Raw genomic sequence first — 23,388 nt, 5'->3', positions numbered from 1 at the left:
CCCTCCCTTAGCCCTCCCTTAGGCCTACTATAAGCCCTCCCTTAGGCCTCCCTTAGGTCTACTATAAGCCCTCCCTTAGCCCTCCCTTAGGCCTACTATAAGCCCTCCCTTAGCCCTCCCTTAGGCCTATAAGCCCTCCCTTAGGCCTACTATAAGCCCTCCCTTAGCACTCCCTTAGCCCTCCCTTAGGCCTACTATAAGCCCTCCCTTAGCCCTCCCTTAGGCCTACTATAAGCCCTCCCTTAGGCCTCCCTTAGGTCTACTATAAGCCCTCCCTTAGCCCTCCCTTAGGCCTACTATAAGCCCTCCCTTAGCCCTCCCTTAGGCCTACTATAAGCCCTCCCTTAGGCCTCCCTTAGGCCTACTATAAGCCCTCCCTTAGCCCTCCCTTAGCCCTACTATAAGCCCTCCCTTAGCCCTCTCTTAGGCCTACTATAAGCCCTCCCTTAGGCCTCCCTTAGGCCTACTATAAGCCCTCCCTTAGGCCTCCCTTAGGCCTACTATAAGCCCTCCCTTAGGCCTCCCTTAGGCCTCCCTTAGGCCTCCCTTAACCCTCCCTTAGGCCTCCCTTAGGCCTCCCTTAACCCTCCCTTAGGCCTCCCTTAGCCCTCCCTTAGGCCTCCCTTAGCCCTCCCTTAGCCTTACTATAAGCCCTCCCTTAGTCCTCCCTTAGGCCTCCCTTAGGCCTACTATAAGCCCTCGCTTAGGCCTCCCTTAAGCCTCCCTTAGGCCTCCCTTAACCCTCCCTTAGGCCTCCCTTAGGCCTCCCTTAGGCCTCCCTTAACCCTCCCTTAGGCATCCCTTAGGCCTCCCTTAGCCCTCCCTTAGCCCTCCCTTAGCCTTCCCTTAGGCCTCCCTTAGCCCTCCCTTAGCCCTACTATAAGCCCTCCCTTAGCCCTCCCTTAGGCCTACTATAAGCCCTCCCTTAGCCCTCCCTTAGGCCTACTATAAGCCCTCCCTTAGGCCTCCCTTAGGTCTACTATAAGCCCTCCCTTAGCCCTCCCTTAGGCCTACTATAAGTCCTCCCTTAGCCCTCCCTTAGGCCTACTATAAGCCCTCCCTTAGGCCTCCCTTAGGCCTACTATAAGCCCTCCCGTAGGCCTCCCTTAGGCCTACTATAAGCCCTCCCTTAGCCCTCCCTTAGCCCTACTATAAGCCCTCCCTTAGCCCTCCCTTAGCCCTACTATAAGCCCTCCCTTAGCCCTCCCTTAGGCCTACTATAAGCCCTCCCTTAGGCCTCCCTTAGGCCTACTATAAGCCCTCCCTTAGGCCTCCCTTAGGCCTACTATAAGCTCTCCCTTAGCCCTCCCTTATGCCTACTATAAGCCCTCCCTTAGGCCTCCCTTAGGCCTACTATAAGCCCTCCCTTAGCCCTCCCTTAGGCCTACTATAAGCCCTCCCTTAGGCCTCCCTTAGGCCTCCCTTAACCCTCCCTTAGGCCTCCCTTAGGCCTCCCTTAGGCCTCCCTTAGGCCTACTATAAGCCCTCCCTTAGGCCTCCCTTAGGCCTCCCTTAGGCCTCCCTTAACCCTCCCTTAGGCCTCCCTTAGGCCTCCCTTAACCCTCCCTTAGGCCTCCCTTAAACCTCCCTTAGGCCTCCCTTAGGCCTCCCTTAGGCCTCCCTTAGCCCTCCCTTAGCCCTCCCTTAGGCCTCCCTTAGGCCTCCCTTAGCCCTCCCTTAGCCCTACTATAAACCCTCCCTTAGGCCTACTATAAGCCCTCCCTTAGGCCTCCCTTAGCCCTCCCTTAGCCCTTCCTTAGCCCTTCCTTAGCCCTCCCTTTGCCCTCCCTTAGCCCTCCCTTAGTCCTCCCTTAGCCCTCCCTTAGCCCTCCCTTAGCCCTACTATAAGCCCTCCCTTAGCCCTCCCTTAGGCCTCCCTTAGCCCTCCCTTAGCCCTCCCTTAGGCCTCCCTTAGCCCTCCCTTAGCCCTCCCTTAGGCCTCCCTTAGCCCTCCCTTAGCCCTCCCTTAGCCCTACTATAAACCATCCCTTAGGCCTACTATAAGCCCTCCCTTAGTCCTCCCTTAGGCCTCCCTTAGCCCTCCCTTAGCCCTCTCTTAGCCCTCCCTTAGGCCTCCCTTAGGCCTCCCTTAGGCTTCCCTTAGCCCTCCCTTAGCCCTCCCTTAGCGCTCCCTTAGCCCTCCCTTAGTCCTCCCTTAGGCCTCACTTAGCCCTCCCTTAGCCCTACTATAAACCCTCCCTTAGGCCTACTATAAGCCCTCCCTTAGCCCTCCCTTAGGCCTCCCTTAGCCCTCCCTTAGCCCCCCCTTAGTCCTCCCTTAGCCCTCCCTTAGGCCTCCCTTAGGCCTACTATTAGCCCTCCCTTAGGCCTACTATAAGCCCTCCCTTAGGCCTCCCTTAGCCTCCCTTAGCCCTCCCTTAGGCCTCCCTTAGGCCTCCCTTAGCCCTCCCTTAGCCCTCCCTTAGCCCTACTATAAGCCCTCCCTTAGCCCTCCCTTAGGCCTCCCTTACCCCTCCCTTAGCCCTCCCTTAGGCCTCCCTTAGCCCTCCCTTAGCCCTCCCTTAGCCCTACTATAAACCCTCCCTTAGGCCTACTATAAGCCCTCCCTTAGCCCTCCCTTAGGCCTCCCTTAGCCCTCTCTTAGCCCTGCCTTAGGCCTCCCTTAGGCCTCCCTTAGCCCTCCCGTAGCCCTCCCTTAGCCCTCCCTTAGGCCTCCCTTAGCCCTCCTATAAGCCCTCCCTTAGGCCTCCCTTAGCCCTCCCTTAGCCCTACTATAAGCCCTCCCTTAGGCCTCCCTTAGGCCTCCCTTAGCCCTCCCTTAGCCCTACTATAAGCCCTCCCTTAGGCCTCCCTTAGGCCTCCCTTAGCCCTCCCTTAGGCCTACTATAAGCCCTCCCTTAGGCCTCCCTTAGGCCTACTATACGCCCTCCCTTAGCCCTCCCTTAGGCCTACTATAAGCCCCTCCCTTAGGCCTCCCTTAGGCCTCCCTTAACCCTCCCTTAGGCCTCCCTTAACCCTCCCTTAGGCCTCCCTTAGGCCTACTATAAGCCCTCCCTTAGGCCTCCCTTAGGCCTCCCTTAACCCTCCCTTAGGCCTCCCTTAGGCCTTCCTTAACCCTCCCTTAGGCCTCCCTTAGGCCTCCCTTAAACCTCCCTTAGGCCTCCCTTAGGCCTCCCTTAGGCTGCCCTTAACCCTCCCTTAGGCCTCCCTTAGCCCTCCCTTAGCCCTCCCTTAGGCCTCCCTTAGGCCTACTATAAGCCCTCCCTTAGGCCTCCCTTAGGCCTCCCTTAGCCCTCCCTTAGTCCTCCCTTAGCCCTCCCTTAGGCCTCCCTTAGCCCTCCCTTAGCCCTCCCTTAGTCCTCCCTTAGGCCTCCCTTAGCCCTCCCTTAGCCCTACTATAAAACCCTCCCTTAGGCCTACTATAAGCCCTCCCTTAGGCCTCCCTTAGCCCTCCCTTAGCCCTTCCTTAGCCCTCCCTTAGCCCTCCCTTAGTCCTCCCTTAGTCCTCCCTTAGCCCTCCCTTAGCCCTCCCTTAGCCCTACTATAAGCCCTCCCTTAGGCCTCCCTTAGCCCTCCCTTAGGCCTCCCTTAGCCTTCCCTTAGCCCTCCCTTAGCCCTACTATAAACCCTCCCTTAGGCCTACTATAAGCCCTCCCTTAGCCCTCCCTTAGGCCTCCCTTAGCCCTCCCTTAGCCCTCTCTTAGCCCTCCCTTAGGCCTCCCTTAGGCCTCCCTTAGCCCTCCCTTAGCCCTCCCTTAGGCCTCCCTTAGGCCTCCCTTAGCCCTCCCTTAGCCCTCCCTTAGGCCTACTATAAACCCTCCCTTAGGCCTACTATAAGCCCTCCCTTAGCCCTCCCTTAGGCCTCCCTTAGCCCTCCCTTAGCCCTCCCTTAGTCCTCCCTTAGCCCTCCCTTAGGCCTCCCTTAGGCCTACTATAAGCCCTCCCTTAGCCCTCCCTTAGGCCTACTATAAGCCCTCCCTTAGCCCTCCCTTAGGCCTCCCTTAGCCCTCCCTTAGCCCTCCCTTAGCCCTCCCTTAGTCCTCCCTTAGCCCTCCCTTAGCCCTCCCTTAGCCCTACTATAAGCCCTCCCTTAGCCCTCCCTTAGCCCTCCCTTAGCCCTCCCTTAGGCCTCCCTTAGCCCTCCCTTAGCCCTCCCTTAGGCCTCCCTTAGGCCTCCCTTAGCCCTCCCTTAGCCCTACTATAAACCCTCCCTTAGGCCTACTATAAGCCCTCCCTTAGCCCTCCCTTAGGCCTCCCTTAGCCCTCTCTTAGCCCTCCCTTAGGCCTCCCTTAGGCCTCCCTTAGCCCTCCCTTAGCCCTCCCTTAGGCCTCCCTTAGGCCTCCCTTAGCCCTCCCTTAGGCCTCCCTTAGCCCTCCCTTAGCCCTCCCTTAGGCCTCCCTTAGCCCTCCCTTAGCCCTCCCTTAGCCCTACTATAAGCCCTCCCTTAGGCCTCCCTTAGGCCTCCCTTAGCCCTCCCTTAGCCCTACTATAAGCCCTCCCTTAGGCCTCCCTTAGGCCTCCCTTAGCCCTCCCTTAGCCCTCCCTTAGGCCTCCCTTAGCCCTCCCTTAGCCCTCCCTTAGCCCTCCCTTAGGCCTCCCTTAGCCCTCCCTTAGCCCTACTATAAACCCTCCCTTAGGCCTACTATAAGCCCTCCCTTAGCCCTCCCTTAGCCCTCCCTTAGGCCTCCCTTAGCCCTCCCTTAGGCCTACTATAAACCCTCCCTTAGGCCTCCCTTAGCCCTCCCTTAGCCCTACTATAAACCTTCCCTTAGGTCTACTATAAGCCCTCCCTTAGCCCTCCCTTAGCCCTACTATAAGCCCTCCCTTAGCCCTCCCTTAGGCCTACTATAAGCCCTCCCTTAGCCCTCCCTTAGGCCTACTATAAGCCCTCCCTTAGCCCTACTATAAGCCCTCCCTTAGCCCTCCCTTAGCCCTACTATAAGCCCTCCCTTAGCGCTCCCTTAGCCCTACTATAAGCCCTCCCTTAGCCCTACTATAAGCCTTCCCTTAGGCCTAATATAAGCCCTCCCTTAGCCCTCCCTTAGGCCTACTATAAGCCCTCCCTTAGGCCTACTATAAGCCCTCCCTTAGGCCTAATATAAGCCCTCCCTTAGGCCTAATATAAGCCCTCCCTTAGCCCTCCCTTAGGCCTACTATAAGCCCTCCCTTAGCCCTCCCTTAGGCCTACTATAAGCCCTCCCTTAGCCCTCCCTTAGCCCTACTATAAGCCCTCCCTTAGCCCTCCCTTAGCCCTACTATAAGCCCTCCCTTAGCCCTCCCTTAGGCCTACTATAAGCCCTCCCTTAGCCCTACTATAAGCACTCCCTTAGGCCTAATATAAGCCCTCCCTTAGCCCTCCCTTAGGCCTACTATAAGCCCTCCCTTAGCCCTCCCTTAGCCCTACTATAAGCCCTCCCTTAGCCCTCCCTTAGGCCTACTATAAGCCCTCCCTTAGCCCTCCCTTAGGCCTACTATAAGCCCTCCCTTAGCCCTCCCTTAGGCCTACTATAAGCCCTCCCTTAGGCCTACTATAAGCCCTCCCTTAGGCCTAATATAAGCCCTTCCTTAGGCCTACTATAAGCCCTCCCTTAGCCCTCCCTTAGGCCTGCTATAAGCCTTCCCTTAGGTCTACTATAAGCCCTCCCTTAGGCCTACTATAAGCCCTCCCTTAGGCCTACTATAAGCCCTCCCTTAGGCCTAATATAAGCCCTTCCTTAGGCCTACTATAAGCCCTCCCTTAGCCCTCCCTTAGGCCTACTATAAGCCTTCCCTTAGTTCTACTATAAGCCCTCCCTTAGGCCTACTATAAGCCCTCCCTTAGGCCTACTATAAGCCCTCCCTTAGGTCTACTATAAGCCCTCCCTTAGCCCTCCCTTAGGCCTACTATAAGCCCTCCCTTAGCCCTCCCTTAGCCCTCCCTTAGGTCTACTATAAGCCCTCCCTTAGCCCTCCCTTAGGCCTACTATAAGCCCTCCCTTAGGCCTACTATAAGCCCTCCCTTAGCCCTCCCTTAGGTCTACTATAAGCCCTCCCTTAGCCCTCCCTTAGGCCTACTATAAGCCCTCCCTTAGCTCTCCCTTAGGCCTACTATAAGCCCTCCCTTAGCCCTCCCTTAGGCCTACTATAAGCCCTCCCTTATGCCTACTATAAGGACGGTTCAACAGCAGTGTGTGTCTTTAACCTGTCGGTGTTATGGCAGCCTGGTGGTTAGAGCGTTGGGCCAGTGATCAAAAGGTTGCTGGATCAAATCCCCGAGCGGACAAGGTAAACATCTGTCCTTCTGCCCCTGAGCAAGGCAGTTAACCCACTGTTCCCCGGGGCGCCGAGGATGTCGGTTAAGGCAGCCCCCTTCGCACCTCTCTGATTCAGAGGGGTTAAATGTAGAAGACCTACTATAAGCCCTCCCTTAGCCCTCCCTTAGCCCTCCCCTAGGTCTACTATAAGCCCTCCCTTAGCCCTCCCTTAGGTCTACTATAAGCCCTTCGCACCTCTCTGATTCAGAGGGGTTAAATGTGGAAGACCTACTATAAGCCCTTCGCACCTCTCTGATTCAGAGGGGTTAAATGAGGAAGACCTACTATAAGCCCTTCGCACCTCTCTGATTCAGAGGGGTTAAATGTGGAAGACACATTCAGTTGTATCCTGCTTTTAACATGTATTTGTTGTTGTTGTTGATAAGAAGAAAAAAAAAAAATGTTTATCGTTTAAATTTTATTACAACCAAAAAACTTCCTGGTTTTATGGTTACTATGGACGTCCGTGACTTTCTCAAATCTTCTGGAGATGTGAATGCAGTCTGATCTGTAAAATGTTTCCAATTATGTTGATAAACCACAGGCCTATTGGGGAGCAGTAGAACGGGGAGAGGACGTTCTCTCTCTGTTCATACAGGATCTTTGTCCTGCTACTGTGAACAGTATGGATGTGTGTAAAAAAAAAACTCTATAGTTTGAGTCGTTTCAAATTCTTTCTTTCTTTTTTTTTACCTTATCAATAATTTATTTACTTATTGACAATGTCTGGCATGTCCATGCTCAGCCATAATGCATTTTATAGTAGTCCTAGCCCCTGTATCAGTGTGAATGCTATTGAAGCCAATAACATTACTAAGAACATAGTTAACATATTTAGCAAAGACATTTATTTGTTTTGTTTCTAACATTGGAATTGGAGTTGTTTCCGAGGCAACACATAAAAGACAAAAAAACATAACTAAAAACACCTAAATACATATTTCGCCATGGAACACGTTCTGATTGGCCAGTGAGGGGCCAAGCCTGGACACACCCACAACTTGTTTATTCATCAACATAGCAACAGAATTTCGGACACACCGCTGAACCTATAGCGCCACCGCCTGCGTTAGATGGACCGTTGAGTTGGGACCCCGTGGACTCATATTAAATCAATATCTCTCTCTCTCTCCCTCCCTCCCTCTCTCTCTCTGTCTCTCTCTCTCTCCCTCCCTCCCTCCCTCCCTCCCTCTCTCTCTCTCTCTCTCTCTCTCTCTCTCTCTCTCTCTCTCTCTCTCTCTCTCTCTCTCTCTCTCCCTCCCTCCCTCCCTCTCTCTCTCTCTCTCTCTCTCTCTCTCTCTCTCTCTCTCTCTCTCTCTCTCGCTCTCTCTCTCTCTCTCTCCCTCCCTCTCGCTCTCTCTCTCTGTCTCTCTATCTCTCCCTCCCTCTCTCTCTCTCTCTCTGTCTCTCTATCTCTCCCTCCCTCTCTCTCTCTCTCTCTGTCTCTCTATCTCTCCCTCCCTCCCTCTCTCTGTCTCTGTCTCTCTATCTCTCCCTCCCTCCCTCTCTCTGTCTCTCTCTCTCTCTCTGTCTCTCTCTCCCTCCCTCCCTCTCTCTCTCTCCCTCCCTCTCTCTCTCTCTCTCTCTCTCTCTATCTCTCTCTCTCTCTCTGTCTCTCTCTCTCTCTCTCTCTCTCTCTCTCTCTGTCTCTGTCTCTCCTCCAGTCTGAAAAGGGAGATACGTACGGTGGGTGACGACTGCGGACTGCAGCCGGTCACCGTGGCGATGGCGTTTGTTTACTTTGAGAAGCTGGTCCTCCAGGGACGACTCAACAAACGCAACAGGAAGTTGGTGTCTGCCGCCTGCGTGCTCCTCGCTGCTAAGATCAGCAGCGACCTCAAGAAGCAGGACGTCACGCAGCTCATAGATGTACGTGTGTACTATTACAATATCTCTTTATGTGGATATGTGGGCTGTTTTACTGTCTTTTTCTTTATGAGAGCTTGTTGTTGGATGTTAGCTCCTACCAACTACCAACCTCCTGTCAGAGTGTTTTCTAATCCCAAGTACAGGCATTCTGGGAAACATTTTCCATTTGAGAAAAGTCATGTTGCTTTGTTGTTTAGGGTTTCCTTTTGTTACCTGAGGCTGTTCCCCCCTCTGACCCCCATGGCCCCTCTGACCCCCATGGCCCCTCTGACCCCCATGGCCCCTTTGACCCCCATGGCCCTTCTGACCCCCATGGCCCTTCTGATCCCATGGCCTCTCTGACCCCCATGGCCCCTCTGACCCCCATGGCCCCTCTGACCCCCATGGCCCTCTGACCTCATGGCCCTCTAACCCCCATGGCCCTCTGACCTCATGGCCCCTCTGACCCCCATGGCCTCTCTGACCTCATGGCCCTCTGACCCCCATGCCCCTCTGACCCCATGGCCCCTCTGACCCCCATGGCCTCTCTGACCTCATGGCCCATCTGACCCCCCATGCCCCTCTGACCCCCATGGCCCCTCTGATCCCCATGGCCTCTCTGACCTCATGGCCCCTCTGACCCCCATGCCCCTCTGACCCCCATGGCCCCTCTGACCCCCATGGCCGCTCTGACCCCCATGCCCTCTGACCCCCATGGCCCCTCTGACCCCCATGGCCTCTCTGACCCATGGGCCCCTCTGACCCCCATGCCCTCTGACCCCCATGGCCTCTCTGACCCCATGGCCCTCTGACCCCCATGCCCCTCTGACCCCCATGGCCCCTCTGACCCCCATGGCCTCTCTGACCTCATGGCCCATCTGACCCCCATGCCCCTCTGACCCCCATGGCCCCGCTTGACCCCCATGGCCTCTCTGACCTCATGGCCCCTCTGACCCCCATGCCCCTCTGACCCCCATGGCCCCTCTGACCCCCATGGCCGCTCTGACCCCATGCCCCTCTGACCCCCATGGCCCCTCTGACCCCCATGGCCTCTCTGACCCCATGGCCCCTCTGACCTCATGGCCCCTCTGACCCCATGGCCCTCTGACCCCATGACCTCTGACCCCCATGGCCCCTCTGACCCCCATGGCCCTCTGACCCCCATGGATCTCTGACCCCCATGGCCTCTCTGACCTCATGACCCTCTGACCCCATGACCCTCTGACCCCCATGGCCCCTCTGACCCCCATGCCCCTCTGACCCCCATGGCCCTCTGACCCCCATGGATCTCTGACCCCCATGGCCTCTCTGACCTCATGGCCCCTCTGACCCCCATGCCCCTCTGACCCCCATGGCCCTCTGACCCCCATGGATCTCTGACCCCCATGGCCTCTCTGACCTCATGGCCCCTCTGACCCCCATGGCCCTCATGTTCTTCTTACACAAAGCAGCAGTTAGTAGGGACATTATATGACAGTTTATAATTATACATATATAACTAAACATCAGATCTTCCTGTAGTGAGGACTGTTCATTTTCATTGTTTATTTCACTTTTGTTAATTGTCTACTTCACTTGCTTTGGCAATGTTACACATGTTTCCCATGTCAATAAAGCCCCGTCAATTGAATTGACTGATATCTAGTGGCAAATCAAAAATGGCACCCAATTTACTACGTGGCTCTGGACAAAAGTAGTGCATTGTGTACTAGAGAATAACTCCTAGCTCTTTAATAGCCCTTAAAGTCATCCTCTCTCTCTCCCTCTCTCTCTCTCTCCCCCTCTCTCACTCTCTCTCTCACCTCTCTTCTGTCACTCTCTCTCTCTCCTCTCTCTCCCTCTCTCACTCTCTCTCTTCCTCTCTCCCTCTCACTTTCCCTCCATCTCTCTTCTCTCTCATTTTCCCCTCTTTCTTTCTCTCTGTCTCTCTCTCTTCTCTCTCTCCCCTCTCTTCTCTCTCTCTTCTCTCTCCTCTCTCCTCTCTCTTTCTCTCCTCTCTCTTTCTCTCTTCTCTCTCTTCTCTCTTCTCTCTCTTTCTCTCCTCTCTCTTTCTCTCCTCTCTCTTTCTCTCCTCTCTCTTTCTCTCCTCTCTCCTCTCTCTTTCTCTCCTCTCTCTTTCTCTCCTCTCTCCTCTCTCCTTTCTCTTCTAAACTCTTCTGCTGCAGAAACTGGAGGAGCGTTTCCGTATCAGTCGGCGAGAGTTGATCCCGTTTGAGTTCACCATCCTTGTTGCCCTGGAGATGGCTCTGTACCTGCCTGAGAGCACCATCATGCCACACTACCGACGCCTGGTGCAGCAGAACTAGGACCACGCCCCTGCCACGCCCACTGGGACAGGAGCCCCACCTACTAGGACTAAAGATTGGACATCAATCAATCAATCAAATTTATTTATAAAGCCCTTCTTACATCAGCCGATGTCACAAAGTGCTGTACAGAAACCCAGCCTAAAACCCCAAACAGCAAGCAATGCAGATGTAGAAGCACGGGGGGTGAAGGAGAGACATGAGGGGGGGGTGACGAAGAGACAAATTAAGGAGTTTAAAGGGAGCAGAGATGGAAAGAAAGAAGATGAGAGAGAAATTAAGAGAGAGAGGATGTAGGTAAAGGATTAGTTATGTCCCGTGACACCCATGAAACCCTTAGCACTGACCACACACTCATAATCAGTAACAATACTGGTATTGACCCTCACGAGAAGCAGAAACGACACCTATGATGTCATCAAACCACAGCACATCTGCATTTCTACACGTTCTAAACCTGAACCTGTCCATGCTGCCATATTCCCTAGGGGGCGGTCAAGTTCAGCAGTAGCAGTGGGATCAAATGTGAGGTGACTTTACCACAGGAATACCAGTTACTAGTTAGCAACATGAGTCGTGACTTTACCACAGGGATACCAGTTACTAGTTAGCAACATGAGTCGTGACTTTACCACAGGGATACCAGTTACTAGTTAGCAACATGAGTCGTGACTTTACCACAAGGATACCAGTTACTAGTTAGCAAAACATGAGTTGTGACTTTACCACAGGGATACCAGTTACTAGTTAGCAACATGAGTCGTGACTTTACCACAAGGATACCAGTTACTAGTTAGCAACATGAGTCGTGACTTTAACACAAGGATACCAGTTACTAGTTAGCAACATGAGTCGTGACTTTACCGGTAACCAGTTACTAGTTAGCAACATGAGTCGTGACTTTACCACAGGGATATCAGTTACTAGTTAGCAACATGAGTCGTGACTTTACCACAAGGATACCAGTTACTAGTTAGCAACATGAGTCGTGACTTTACCGGTAACCAGTTACTAGTTAGCAACATGAGTCGTGACTTTACCACAGGGATATCAGTTACTAGTTAGCAACATGAGTCGTGACTTTACCACAAGGATACCAGTTACTAGTTAGCAACATGAGTCGTGACTTTACCGGTAACCAGTTACTAGTTAGCAACATGAGTCGTGACTTTACCACAGGGATATCAGTTACTAGTTAGCAACATGAGTCGTGACTTTACCACAAGGATACCAGTTACTAGTTAGCAACATGAGTCGTGACTTTACCGGTAACCAGTTACTAGTTAGCAACATGAGTCGTGACTTTACCACAGGGATATCAGTTACTAGTTAGCAACATGAGTCGTGACTTTACCACAAGGATACCAGTTACTAGTTAGCAACATGAGTCGTGACTTTACCGGTAACCAGTTACTAGTTAGCAACATGAGTCGTGACTTTACCACAGGGATATCAGTTACTAGTTAGCAACATGAGTCGTGACTTTACCACAAGGATACCAGTTACTAGTTAGCAACATGAGTCGTGACTTTACCGGTAACCAGTTACTAGTTAGCAACATGAGTCGTGACTTTACCACAGGGATATCAGTTACTAGTTAGCAACATGAGTCGTGACTTTACCACAAGGATACCAGTTACTAGTTAGCAACATGAGTCGTGACTTTACCGGTAACCAGTTACTAGTTAGCAACATGAGTCGTGACTTTACCACAGGGATATCAGTTACTAGTTAGCAACATGAGTCGTGACTTTACCACAAGGATACCAGTTACTAGTTAGCAACATGAGTCGTGACTTTACCGGTAACCAGTTACTAGTTAGCAACATGAGTCGTGACTTTACCACAGGGATATCAGTTACTAGTTAGCAACATGAGTCGTGACTTTACCACAAGGATACCAGTTACTAGTTAGCAACATGAGTCGTGACTTTACCACAAGGATACCAGTTACTAGTTAGCAACATGAGTCGTGACTTTACCACAAGGATACCAGTTACTAGTTAGCAACATGAGTCGTGACTTTAACACAAGGATACCAGTTACTAGTTAGCAACATGAGTCGTGACTTTACCACAGGGATACCAGTTACTAGTTAGCAACATGAGTCGTGACTTTACCAGTAACCAGTTACTAGTTAGCAACATGAGTCGTGACTTTACCACAGGGATATCAGTTACTAGTTAGCAACATGAGTCGTGACTTTACCACAAGGATACCAGTTACTAGTTAGCAACATGAGTCGTGACTTTACCGGTAACCAGTTACTAGTTAGCAACATGAGTCGTGACTTTACCACAGGGATATCAGTTACTAGTTAGCAACATGAGTCGTGACTTTACCACAAGGATACCAGTTACTAGTTAGCAACATGAGTCGTGACTTTACCGGTAACCAGTTACTAGTTAGCAACATGAGTCGTGACTTTACCACAGGGATATCAGTTACTAGTTAGCAACATGAGTCGTGACTTTACCACAGGGATACCAGTTACTAGTTAGCAACATGAGTCGTGACTTTACCACAAGGATACCAGTTACTAGTTAGCAACATGAGTCGTGACTTTACCACAGGGATATCAGTTACTAGTTAGCAACATGAGTCGTGACTTACCACAAGGATACCAGTTACTAGTTAGCAACATGAGTCGTGACTTTACCGGTAACCAGTTACTAGTTAGCAACATGAGTCGTGACTTTACCACAAGGATACCAGTTACTAGTTAGCAACATGAGTCGTGACTTTACCGGTAACCAGTTACTAGTTAGCAGTAATAATTATCTCTTTCTCTCCTGCCAATGTGTTAAAGGGAAAACAAATAACATCACACAAACATTTAACCATAAATACATTTAATATATTTATCCTTTCTGAGATGTATATTTATTATATTTATCAACGCAGCATAAGGGATATTTTATATTATAACCCTTGTAGCTTAACTCACATAGGTCTTATTATCCACCTTAGCCCTGTTTATACTTGGTTCTAACACTGCGTCTGTTGTCCTGATCTTGTCCACATTCTGATTGTGACTAGCTCTTCCTGACCACTTCCAGAGGTAGTCAAAGATGCATCTAGTCCGGATACGGCCTTCAAGTGTCAACGTATCCTGACGACGAAAGCGTATACATTCGGTCCTCTCAAATAAGTCACACCGGCCAGTTGAGGTAGTAATGCCGCATTCAAAACAACTGGGAACTCGGAATTCGGGAACTTGGATATCTCCGGCTTCCGACGTCAGTGCGTTCAAGACAACTTGGAGCTTCAACTGGGGAAAAAATTGTTTCGAACGGTCATCCAACTCGGAATTCCAAGTTGGAAACTCGACCATCTTTCTAGAGCTCTGACTTTCCGACCTGAAGATCACTGACGTCATTATTTGACCTTGTTTTTTTTTCCAGTTCCCAGTTGTCTTGAAAGCACCACAATTATGGACAACGATACTGCTACAATTCATGCAGAAATAAGGTCTTGGTCTTCATTAAAAACCGGACAAACCCAGATCTGGATGGGAACAGAAGAACCCAGTGTCCAGTTGATTCAGATCTGGATGGGAACGGAAGAACCCAGTGTCCAGTTGATTCAGATCTGGATGGGAACGGAAGAACCCGGTGTCCAGTTGATTCAGATCTTGATGGGAACGGAAGAACCCAGTCTCCAGTTGATTCAGATCTGGATGGGAACGGAAGAACCCAGTGTCCAGTTGATTCAGATCTGGATGGGAACGGAAGAACCCGGTGTCCAGTTGATTCAGATCTGGATGGGAACGGAAGAACCCAGTGTCCAGTTGATTCAGATCTGGATGGGAACGGAAGAACCCGGTGTCCAGTTGATTCAGATCTGGATGGGAATGGAAGAACCCGGTGTCCAGTTGATTCAGATCTGGATGCGGTATTGGGTGACCATCCCACACCTGCCCACCGTTCATTCTGGACAGTGCTGAGGTAATATCAAGGGAAAGCTGCTGTGAATAGTTTATAAAAAAGTGGGTTGTCTATGTAAGAGTTAGGCCTCCACATTATACCTTGATCTTAAGGTACAGTGGAACATTATACCTCTACATTATACCTTGATCTAAAGGTACAGGGGAACATTATACCTCTACATTATACCTTGATCTTAAGGTACAGGGGAACATTAGATCTCTACAGTATACCTTGATCTTAAGGTACAGGGGAACATTAGATCTCTACATTATACCTTGATCTTAAGGTACAGGGGAACATTAGATCTCTACATTATACCTTGATCTTAAGGTACAGGGGAACATTAGATCTCTACATTATACCTTGATATAAAGGTACAGGGGAACATTAGATCTCTACATTATACCTTGATCTTAAGGTACAGGGGAACATTAGATCTCTACATTATACCTTGATCTTAAGGTACAGGGGAACATTAGGCCTCCACATTATACCTTGATCTTAAAGTACAGGGGAACATTAGATCTCTACATTATACCTTGATCTAAAGGTACAGGGGAACATTAGATCTCTACATTATACCTTGATATAAACGTACAGGGGAACATTAGATCTCTACATTATACCTTGATCTTAAGGTTCCCCTGAACATTAGACCTCCAAATTATACCTTGTTGTGAACTGCTCTCTCCTGTTGCAACTCAATCATAGTCCATCTCATGCATCCCCAATACATTTTCAGTTCAGTTTAAATTCTGTAATGCTTTTATATCAGTTGATCAACCCTCGATGAGTGAAAGAGACTCTGTTACTGAAGTATAACTAATCAATGATTTGGAACAAACCAAAGCCATGGTCGTTCTCCCTGCATATCAACAAAAGAAATCAAGGCCTATCTAAATAAGAATTGGACTCCTGGAATATAATGCGATCGTTTTAGATGTCATTATATTATATTCTGTAAGTCTTTGAGCATTTTCCAGACAAATCACTAGCAATAAAGTGCAGAATATGTCCAAACTGACACATAAAGGCACATACTGTAGGTGTCTGTAAGCGTGAACGAGACAACTGTCAAATATGATATGCAACACGGAGGATATACAACACGGAGGATATGATATACAACACGGAGGATATACAACACGGAGGATATGATACAACACGGAGGATATGATATACAACACGGAGGATATGATACAACACACTGGGTCGAAGCCCAGAACAAACACGTATACAGAAACACAGGGTTGTAAAACAAACAAAAAGCGAGATAAAACCTCTAATAAATACGCGGGATGAGACCCGCAATACACGACATGGGATGTGTCTCGTAATAACAAATGCACAACAATATGCGGGACGGGACCCGTAATAACAAATGCACAACAATACGCGGGACGGGACCCGTAATAACAAATGCACAACAATATGCGGGACGGGACCCGTAATAACCAGGTGAATCCAGGTGAAAGATATGATCTCTTATTGATGTCACCTGTTAAATCCACTTCAAATCAGTGTAGAGATGAAGGGGAGGAGACGGGTTAAAGAAGGAGTTTTAAGTCGTGAGACGTGGATTGTGTATCTGTGCCATTCAGAGGGTGAATGGACAAGACAAAAAATATGTAAGTGCCTTTGAACGGGGGTATGGTAGTAGGTTGCATTCAGCCAACTTGACACAACTGTGGGAAGCATTAGAGTCAACATGGACCAGCATCCCTGTGGAACGCTTTCAACACCTTGTAGAGTACGTAACCTGGCGAATTGAGGCTGTTCTGAGGGCAAAAGGGGGGCGCAACACAATATTAGGAAGGTGTTCTTAATGTTTTGTACACTCAGTCATCATATTGTTACAACTGTTTATAACTACCTGTGTGTTTATAAGTGTTAAAAACAGTGTGGCTTTAAAAGTAGATGGTAGATTTGACTTGTCCCCCCCCCCCCCCCCATTCTGTTCCTCCCCTGTGATGTCATCGGAAGTTAAGCCTTGGTTAAGTTACTTTTTATCAAAAAGGGATGCTTTTTTTGTACTTTCCCCCAAAGAGATACTGTGAACAGAATCATACGTTTGCAATGTGTTGTCTGGCAGTATGGTTCATGTTTTAACAGTAGAGCCAAGATATGTCCAGGGTGGTGTCTGTCTGTCTGTCTGTCTGTCTGTCTGTCTGTCTGTCTGTCTGTCTGTCTGTCTGTCTGTCTGTCTGTCTGTCTGTCTGTCTGTCTGTCTGTCTGTCTGTCTGTCTGTCTGTCTGTCTGTCTGTCTGTCTGTCTGTCTGTCTGTCTGTCTGTCTGTCTGTCTGTCTGTCTGTCTGTCTGTCTGTCTGTCTGTCTGTCTGTCTGTCTGTCTGTCTGTCTGTCTGTCTGTCTGTCTGTCTGTCTGTCTGTCTGTCTGTCTGTCTGTCTGTCTGTCTGTCTGTCTGTCTGTCTGTCTGTCTGTCTGTCTGTCTGTCTGTCTGTCTGTCTGTCTGTCTGTCTGTCTGTCTGTCTGTCTGTCTGTCTGTCTGTCTGTCTGTCTGTCTGTCTGTCTGTCTGTCTGTCTGTCTGTCTGTCTGTCTGTCTGTCTGTCTGTCTGTCTGTCTGTCTGTCTGTCTGTCTGTCTGTCTGTCTGTCTGTCTGTCTGTCTGTCTGTCTGTCTGTCTGTCTGTCTGTCTGTCTGTCTGTCTGTCTGTCTGTCTGTCTGTCTGTCTGTCTGTCTGTCTGTCTGTCTGTCTGTCTGTCTGTCTGTCTGTCTGTCTGTCTGTCTGTCTGTCTGTCTGTCTGTCTGTCTGTCTGTCTGTCTGTCTGTCTGTCTGTCTGTCTGTCTGTCTGTCTGTCTGTCTGTCTGTCTGTCTGTCTGTCTGTCTGTCTGTCTGTCTGTCTGTCTGTCTGTCTGTCTGTCTGTCTGTCTGTCTGTCTGTCTGTCTGTCTGTCTGTCTGTCTGTCTGTCTGTCTGTCTGTCTGTCTGTCTGTCTGTCTGTCTGTCTGTCTGTCTGTCTGTCTGTCTGTCTGTCTGTCTGTCTGTCTGTCTGTCTGTCTGTCTGTCTGTCTGTCTGTCTGTCTGTCTGTCTGTCTGTCTGTCTGTCTGTCTGTCTGTCTGTCTGTCTGTCTGTCTGTCTGTCTGTCTGTCTGTCTGTCTGTCTGTCTGTCTGTCTGTCTGTCTGTCTGTCTGTCTGTCTGTCTGTCTGTCTGTCTGTCTGTCTGTCTGTCTGTCTGTCTGTCTGTCTGTCTGTCTGTCTGTCTGTCTGTCTGTCTGTCTGTCTGTCTGTCTGTCTGTCTGTCTGTCTGTCTGTCTGTCTGTCTGTCTGTCTGTCTGTCTGTCTGTCTGTCTGTCTGTCTGTCTGTCTGTCTGTCTGTCTGTCTGTCTGTCTGTCTGTCTGTCTGTCTGTCTGTCTGTCTGTCTGTCTGTCTGTCTGTCTGTCTGTCTGTCTGTCTGTCTGTCTGTCTGTCTGTCTGTCTGTCTGTCTGTCTGTCTGTCTGTCTGTCTGTCTGTCTGTCTGTCTGTCTGTCTGTCTGTCTGTCTGTCTGTCTGTCTGTCTGTCTGTCTGTCTGTCTGTCTGTCTGTCTGTCTGTCTGTCTGTCTGTCTGTCTGTCTGTCTGTCTGTCTGTCTGTCTGTCTGTCTGTCTGTCTGTCTGTCTGTCTGTCTGTCTGTCTGTCTGTCTGTCTGTCTGTCTGTCTGTCTGTCTGTCTGTCTGTCTGTCTGTCTGTCTGTCTGTCTGTCTGTCTGTCTGTCTGTCTGTCTGTCTGTCTGTCTGTCTGTCTGTCTGTCTGTCTGTCTGTCTGTCTGTCTGTCTGTCTGTCTGTCTGTCTGTCTGTCTGTCTGTCTGTCTGTCTGTCTGTCTGTCTGTCTGTCTGTCTGTCTGTCTGTCTGTCTGTCTGTCTGTCTGTCTGTCTGTCTGTCTGTCTGTCTGTCTGTCTGTCTGTCTGTCTGTCTGTCTGTCTGTCTGTCTGTCTGTCTGTCTGTCTGTCTGTCTGTCTGTCTGTCTGTCTGTCTGTCTGTCTGTCTGTCTGTCTGTCTGTCTGTCTGTCTGTCTGTCTGTCTGTCTGTCTGTCTGTCTGTCTGTCTGTCTGTCTGTCTGTCTGTCTGTCTGTCTGTCTGTCTGTCTGTCTGTCTGTCTGTCTGTCTGTCTGTCTGTCTGTCTGTCTGTCTGTCTGTCTGTCTGTCTGTCTGTCTGTCCTGTCTGTCTGTCTGTCTTGTCTGTCTGTCTGTCTGTCTGTCTGTCTGTCTGTCTGTCTGTCTGTCTGTCTGTCTGTCTGTCTGTCTGTCTGTCTGTCTGTCTGTCTGTCTGTCTGTCTGTCTGTCTGTCTGTCTGTCTGTCTGTCTGTCTGTCTGTCTGTCTGGTCTGTCTGTCTGTCTGTCTGTCTGTCTGTCTGTCTGTCTGTCTGTCTGTCTGTCTGTCTGTCTGTCTGTCTGTCTGTCTGTGCCATCTATGTCATGTTCAATCCACATGTAAAAAGTGTCCTGGGATAACAGATAACAAAATGTTGATGTCACTGCTATGTGTTAACACTGTGACTGGGTCATTAGTTAACCACAGTCTGAATTGACCAGTTAATGCCATCTTAATGTGCAACATGGCAATAACATTACAGAGGAGATGTCTCATCATGACGATTTGAGAAATGAGAAAAATGTCAATATAATATTTAGTTCATTATACATGTTGTGTTTTAATCGCTCGCTCGCTCGCTCACAAAACACGTGCACAACGAACAAAGTGCCTGTAACATAAAATCTCTATACAGATTTTAAAATATATATATATACTTGAATTTACTGTGTATGCGTGAGAACAATCACAATCGTATCTGTCAGCAAAATGCTGTATATTCAAACCTTCTTTTCAAAGTGGCATGTTCATTGTTTTTTTTAACACCGACATTGTTGTAGCAAAGCATTATTGGTATTTTATGCCATTGTGACACTGTGACTTCACTTTGACCTCTGAAATCTCTGGCAACCGGCCGCAGTGCTTCCAACGGCCCAGAGATTTCAGGTTCAACTCTAAACACGTCGGTCGTTTTCCAGATCAACTGCAGACCGACGGATCAACCAATCACATTCGTACTAAATAACTGGTATTTCCTGTCAGTCTGTCACCATTTCCCTACAAGGCATCCCAACGTTGCCGGTTCTCAAACACAGCCAATCCGTACACACCTTGTAGGTTTTCACTGACCCCTCTACTTCCCTAGCCTGGCTGCCAGTCTGTTTCAAACGTGTTTGGCATGACATTTCCATAAGGAAGGAGAGCAGAAGCAAACTGGCATCCAGGCTAGTCCTTGTCCACGTCTGATTCCTGTCAGTATCAAATGGGTCATACCAAAAAAAAATCCTGTAATTTGCCCATAATTCCCTGGTTTTCCAGAAATCCCGGTTAGAAGATTCCTGGAATTTACTAGGGATTAAAGCAGGAAATCTGTGAATTTCTGGAAAACCAGGGGAATTATGGGAAAGTAACCGTAGTATTGCAAACCTAGACAGGACTGACCCTGCTCTTAAAGGGACTGTGTGTATAGCAAACCTAGACAGGACCTAGACAGACCTGCTCTTAAAGGGACTGTGTGTATAGCAAACCTAGACAGGACCTAGACAGACCTGCTCTTAAAGGGACTGTGTGTATAGCAAACCTAGACAGGACCTAGACAGGACTGACCCTGCTCTTAAAGGGACTGTGTGTATAGCAAACCTAGACAGGACCTAGACAGACCTGCTCTTAAAGGGACTGTGTGTATAGCAAACCTAGACAGGACTGACCCTGCTCTTAAAGGGACTGTGTGTATAGCACCAACTCCATAGTATAAATGATTCTCACTTATTGGGGAGAGATGACTAGAGCTAGATGCCGTTCTCCTAAATGAGAGCCCTTTTATTTTTGGGAAATAGTTTGTAATCTCATTAAATGTATTATTGTCAGTATGACCTTGTGTGTGTGTGTGTGTGTGTGTGTGTGTGTGTGTGTGTGTGTGTGTGTGTGTGTGTGTGTGTGTGTGTGTGTGTGTGTGTGTGTGTGTGTGTGTGTGTGTGTGAATACAGGTTAGTCCCAAATGGCACCCTATTTTCATAGTGCACTATGTTTAACCAAAATCCAATGGGCCCTGGTGAAAGTAGTGCACTATAAAGGGAATAGGGTACCATAGGACTCTGGTCTAAAGTAGTGCACTATAAAGGGAATAGGGTACCATAGGACTCTGGTCTAAAATAGTGCACTATAAAGGGAATAGGGTGCCAGTCTACCTTCCTACTGGGTGAGAAAAACTGCTATTTTATTTGTTGTTGTTGTTGTTTTTAAATTGCAGAGGGAAAAAAACAATATAATCTATATTTTCTGACCTTACTAATGTGTGTTGTTTTCTGTTTTTCAATTGGCTGGACTACTTTCATAGAGGGAGTTACCTTGAGATTAACATAGATCTGCATAGAGGGCGTTACCTTGAGATTAACATAGATCTGCATAGAGGGCGTTACCTTGAGATTAACATAGATCTGCATAGAGGGCGTTACCTTGAGATTAACATAGATCTGCATAGAGGGCGTTACCTTGAGATTAACAAATGCAAACAGATGCCCTTAATCCTGGTCCTCGGGACCCAAAGTGCACAGTTGAAGTGTACCTATGATAAACATTACAGACCTCTACATGCTTTGTAAGTAGGAAAACCTGCAAAATCGGCAGTGTATCAAATACTTGTTCTCCCCCACTGTAGTTCTGACCCAATCCATCGCACCAGCATTTTGTTTTCTCTTCTTATTGTAGCGAATACAATTGGAAAAATGCGACTGTCAACGTCAACAGTCGTTACACATATAAATATCTAAAATATTTTCACCCGGTTGCTAGGTGTTGGGTTAAGATTGCTACAATAATTTGCCATGTAAATGAATTGTTGATCTGGATGTAAGTATGTGACTATTGATCAACGTTTTCAGGTTTGAGTTTCAATCAAAGTTATTGAAAGCAATGTCAGCACAATAACTGTTTGTTCGGAGCTTCATGAAATGGGTTTCCGTGGCCGAGCAGCCGCACACAAGCCTAAGATCACCATGCGCAATGCCAAGCTTCTGCAGGAGTGGTGTAAAGCTCGCCGCCATTGGTCTCTGGAGCAGTGGAAACATGTTCTCTAGAGTGAAGAATCACGCTTCACCATCTGGCAGTCCGACGGACGGATCTGGGTTTGGCGGATGACAAAAGAACGCTAACTGCCGCAATGCATAGTGTCAACTGTAAAGTTTGGTGGATGAGGAATAATGGCATGGGGTTGTTTTTCATGGTTCAGGCTAGGCCCCTTAGTTCCAGCGAAGGGAAATCTTAACGCTACAGCATACAATTACATTCTAGATGATTCTGTGCTTCCAACTTTGTGACAACAGTTTGGGGAAGAGCATCTCCTGTTTCAGACTAAAAATGCCCCCCGTGCACAAAGAGGTCCATACAGAAATGGTTTGTCGAGATTGGAGTGAAAGAATTTGACTGGCCCGCGCAGAGCCCTGACCTCAACCCCATCGAACACCTTTTGGGATGAATTGGAAAGCCTTCCCAGAAGAGTGGAGGCTGTTATAGCAGTAAAGGGGGGGAACCAACTCCATATTAATGCCCATGATTTTGGAATGAGATGTTCATACCTATATCATGTCGTGTAATTAACATTGTAATAAATTAAACATTAAAACTGAAACTAATACCTTTAACACCAAAACGAACTAAAAAATAACAACTATCATGAATTATGTTCCGTTTTTGGTTAAGTTTGTGCATCAGCTACGTTTCCATCCAATCGGCGACAGAATTTTCATGCAAATATTCAAAAATCTGCATAAAGAAATTATTAAATTATAACACATTTTCTCAGCAGTGCTGTGTTTCCACCACAGGAGGATGGTGGCATCTTAATTAGGGAGGACATGCTTGTGGTCATGGCTAGAGCGGAATAGGTGGAATGGTATCAAATACATCAGACACCGTTTTCCATGTGTTTGACGTTCCACGTTCCAGACATTATTATGAGCCGTGCTCCACTCAGCAGCCTCCGCTGGACACAGCCAATCTGAATAAAAGCCATGCTTCACTCAGCAGCTTCCACTCCACAAAACTGACTTGTTGCAGATAAAAATTCTTACATAGGGACACTCAAATCAAATGTATTTATATAGCGCTTCGTACATCAGCTGATATCTCAAAGTGCTGTACAGAAACCCAGCCTAAAACCCCAAACAGCAAGCAATGCAGGTGTAGAAGCACGGTGGCTAGGAAAAACTCCCTAGAAAGGCAGGAACCTAGGAAGAAACCTAGAGAGGAACCAGGCTATGAGGGGTGGCCAGTCCTCTTCTGGCTGTGCCTGGTGGAGATTAGAAACCTAGAGGGGAACCAGGCTATGAGGGGTAGCCAGTCCTCTTCTGGCTGTGCCGGGTGGAGATTAGAAACCTAGAGGGGAACCAGGCTATGAGGGGCGGCCAGTCCTCTTCTGTCTGTGCCGGGTGGAGATTAGAAACCTAGAGGGGAACCAGGCTATGAGGGGCGGCCAGTCCTCTTCTGGCTGTGCCGGGTGGAGATTAGAAACCTAGAGAGGAACCAGGCTATGAGGGGTGGCCAGTCCTCTTCTGGCTGTGCCGGGTGGAGATTATAACAGAACATGGCCAAGATGTTCAAATGTTCATAAATGACCAGCATGGTCGTATAATAATAAGGCAGAACAGTTGAAACTGGAGCAGCAGCACGGTCAGATGGACTGGGGACAGCAAGGAGTCATCATGTCAGGTTGTCCTGGGGCATGGTCCTAGGGCTCAGGTCCTCCGAGAGAGAGAAAAAAAAGAGAGAATTAGAGAGAGCATATGTGGGGTGGCCAGTCCTCTTCTGGTTGTGCCGGGTGGAGATTATAACAGAACATGGCCAAGATGTTCAAATGTTCAAATGATAGGTCAGTCTATGTCATGGAAAGAGCAGGTGTTCTTAATGTTTTGTACACTCGGTGTATACTGTGACCACCCTCCCACTCCGTCTGCCGAATTCTCTCTCTTTGTTCTTGTTTTCCTTAATAGGATGTCTGTGGGCGGAGCCGGGAGGGTCGTCAG

The 23,388-nt window shown here is 48.9% G+C and overlaps 1 protein-coding gene across 1 annotated transcript in view; it reads left to right on the top strand.

The window, feature by feature from the left end:
* cables2b (Cdk5 and Abl enzyme substrate 2b) overlaps positions 1 to 14,676 on the top strand; it is a 91,735-nt gene extending 77,059 nt beyond the window's left edge. The window contains exons 8-9 of the mRNA XM_031804089.1: positions 7,920 to 8,124; positions 10,269 to 14,676. Coding sequence (XP_031659949.1) covers positions 7,920 to 8,124; positions 10,269 to 10,409 — 346 coding nt within the window. The 3' untranslated portion in view covers positions 10,410 to 14,676. The remainder of the gene's footprint in view (positions 1 to 7,919; positions 8,125 to 10,268) is intronic.
* The last annotated feature ends 8,712 nt before the right edge of the window (positions 14,677 to 23,388 follow it).

Source organism: Oncorhynchus kisutch, linkage group LG24 (genome assembly GCF_002021735.2).
Source record: "Oncorhynchus kisutch isolate 150728-3 linkage group LG24, Okis_V2, whole genome shotgun sequence".
Lineage (NCBI taxonomy): Eukaryota > Metazoa > Chordata > Actinopteri > Salmoniformes > Salmonidae > Oncorhynchus > Oncorhynchus kisutch.
The sequence above is the reverse complement of the archived record's forward strand: the minus strand, read 5'-3'. Positions and strand labels throughout refer to the sequence as shown.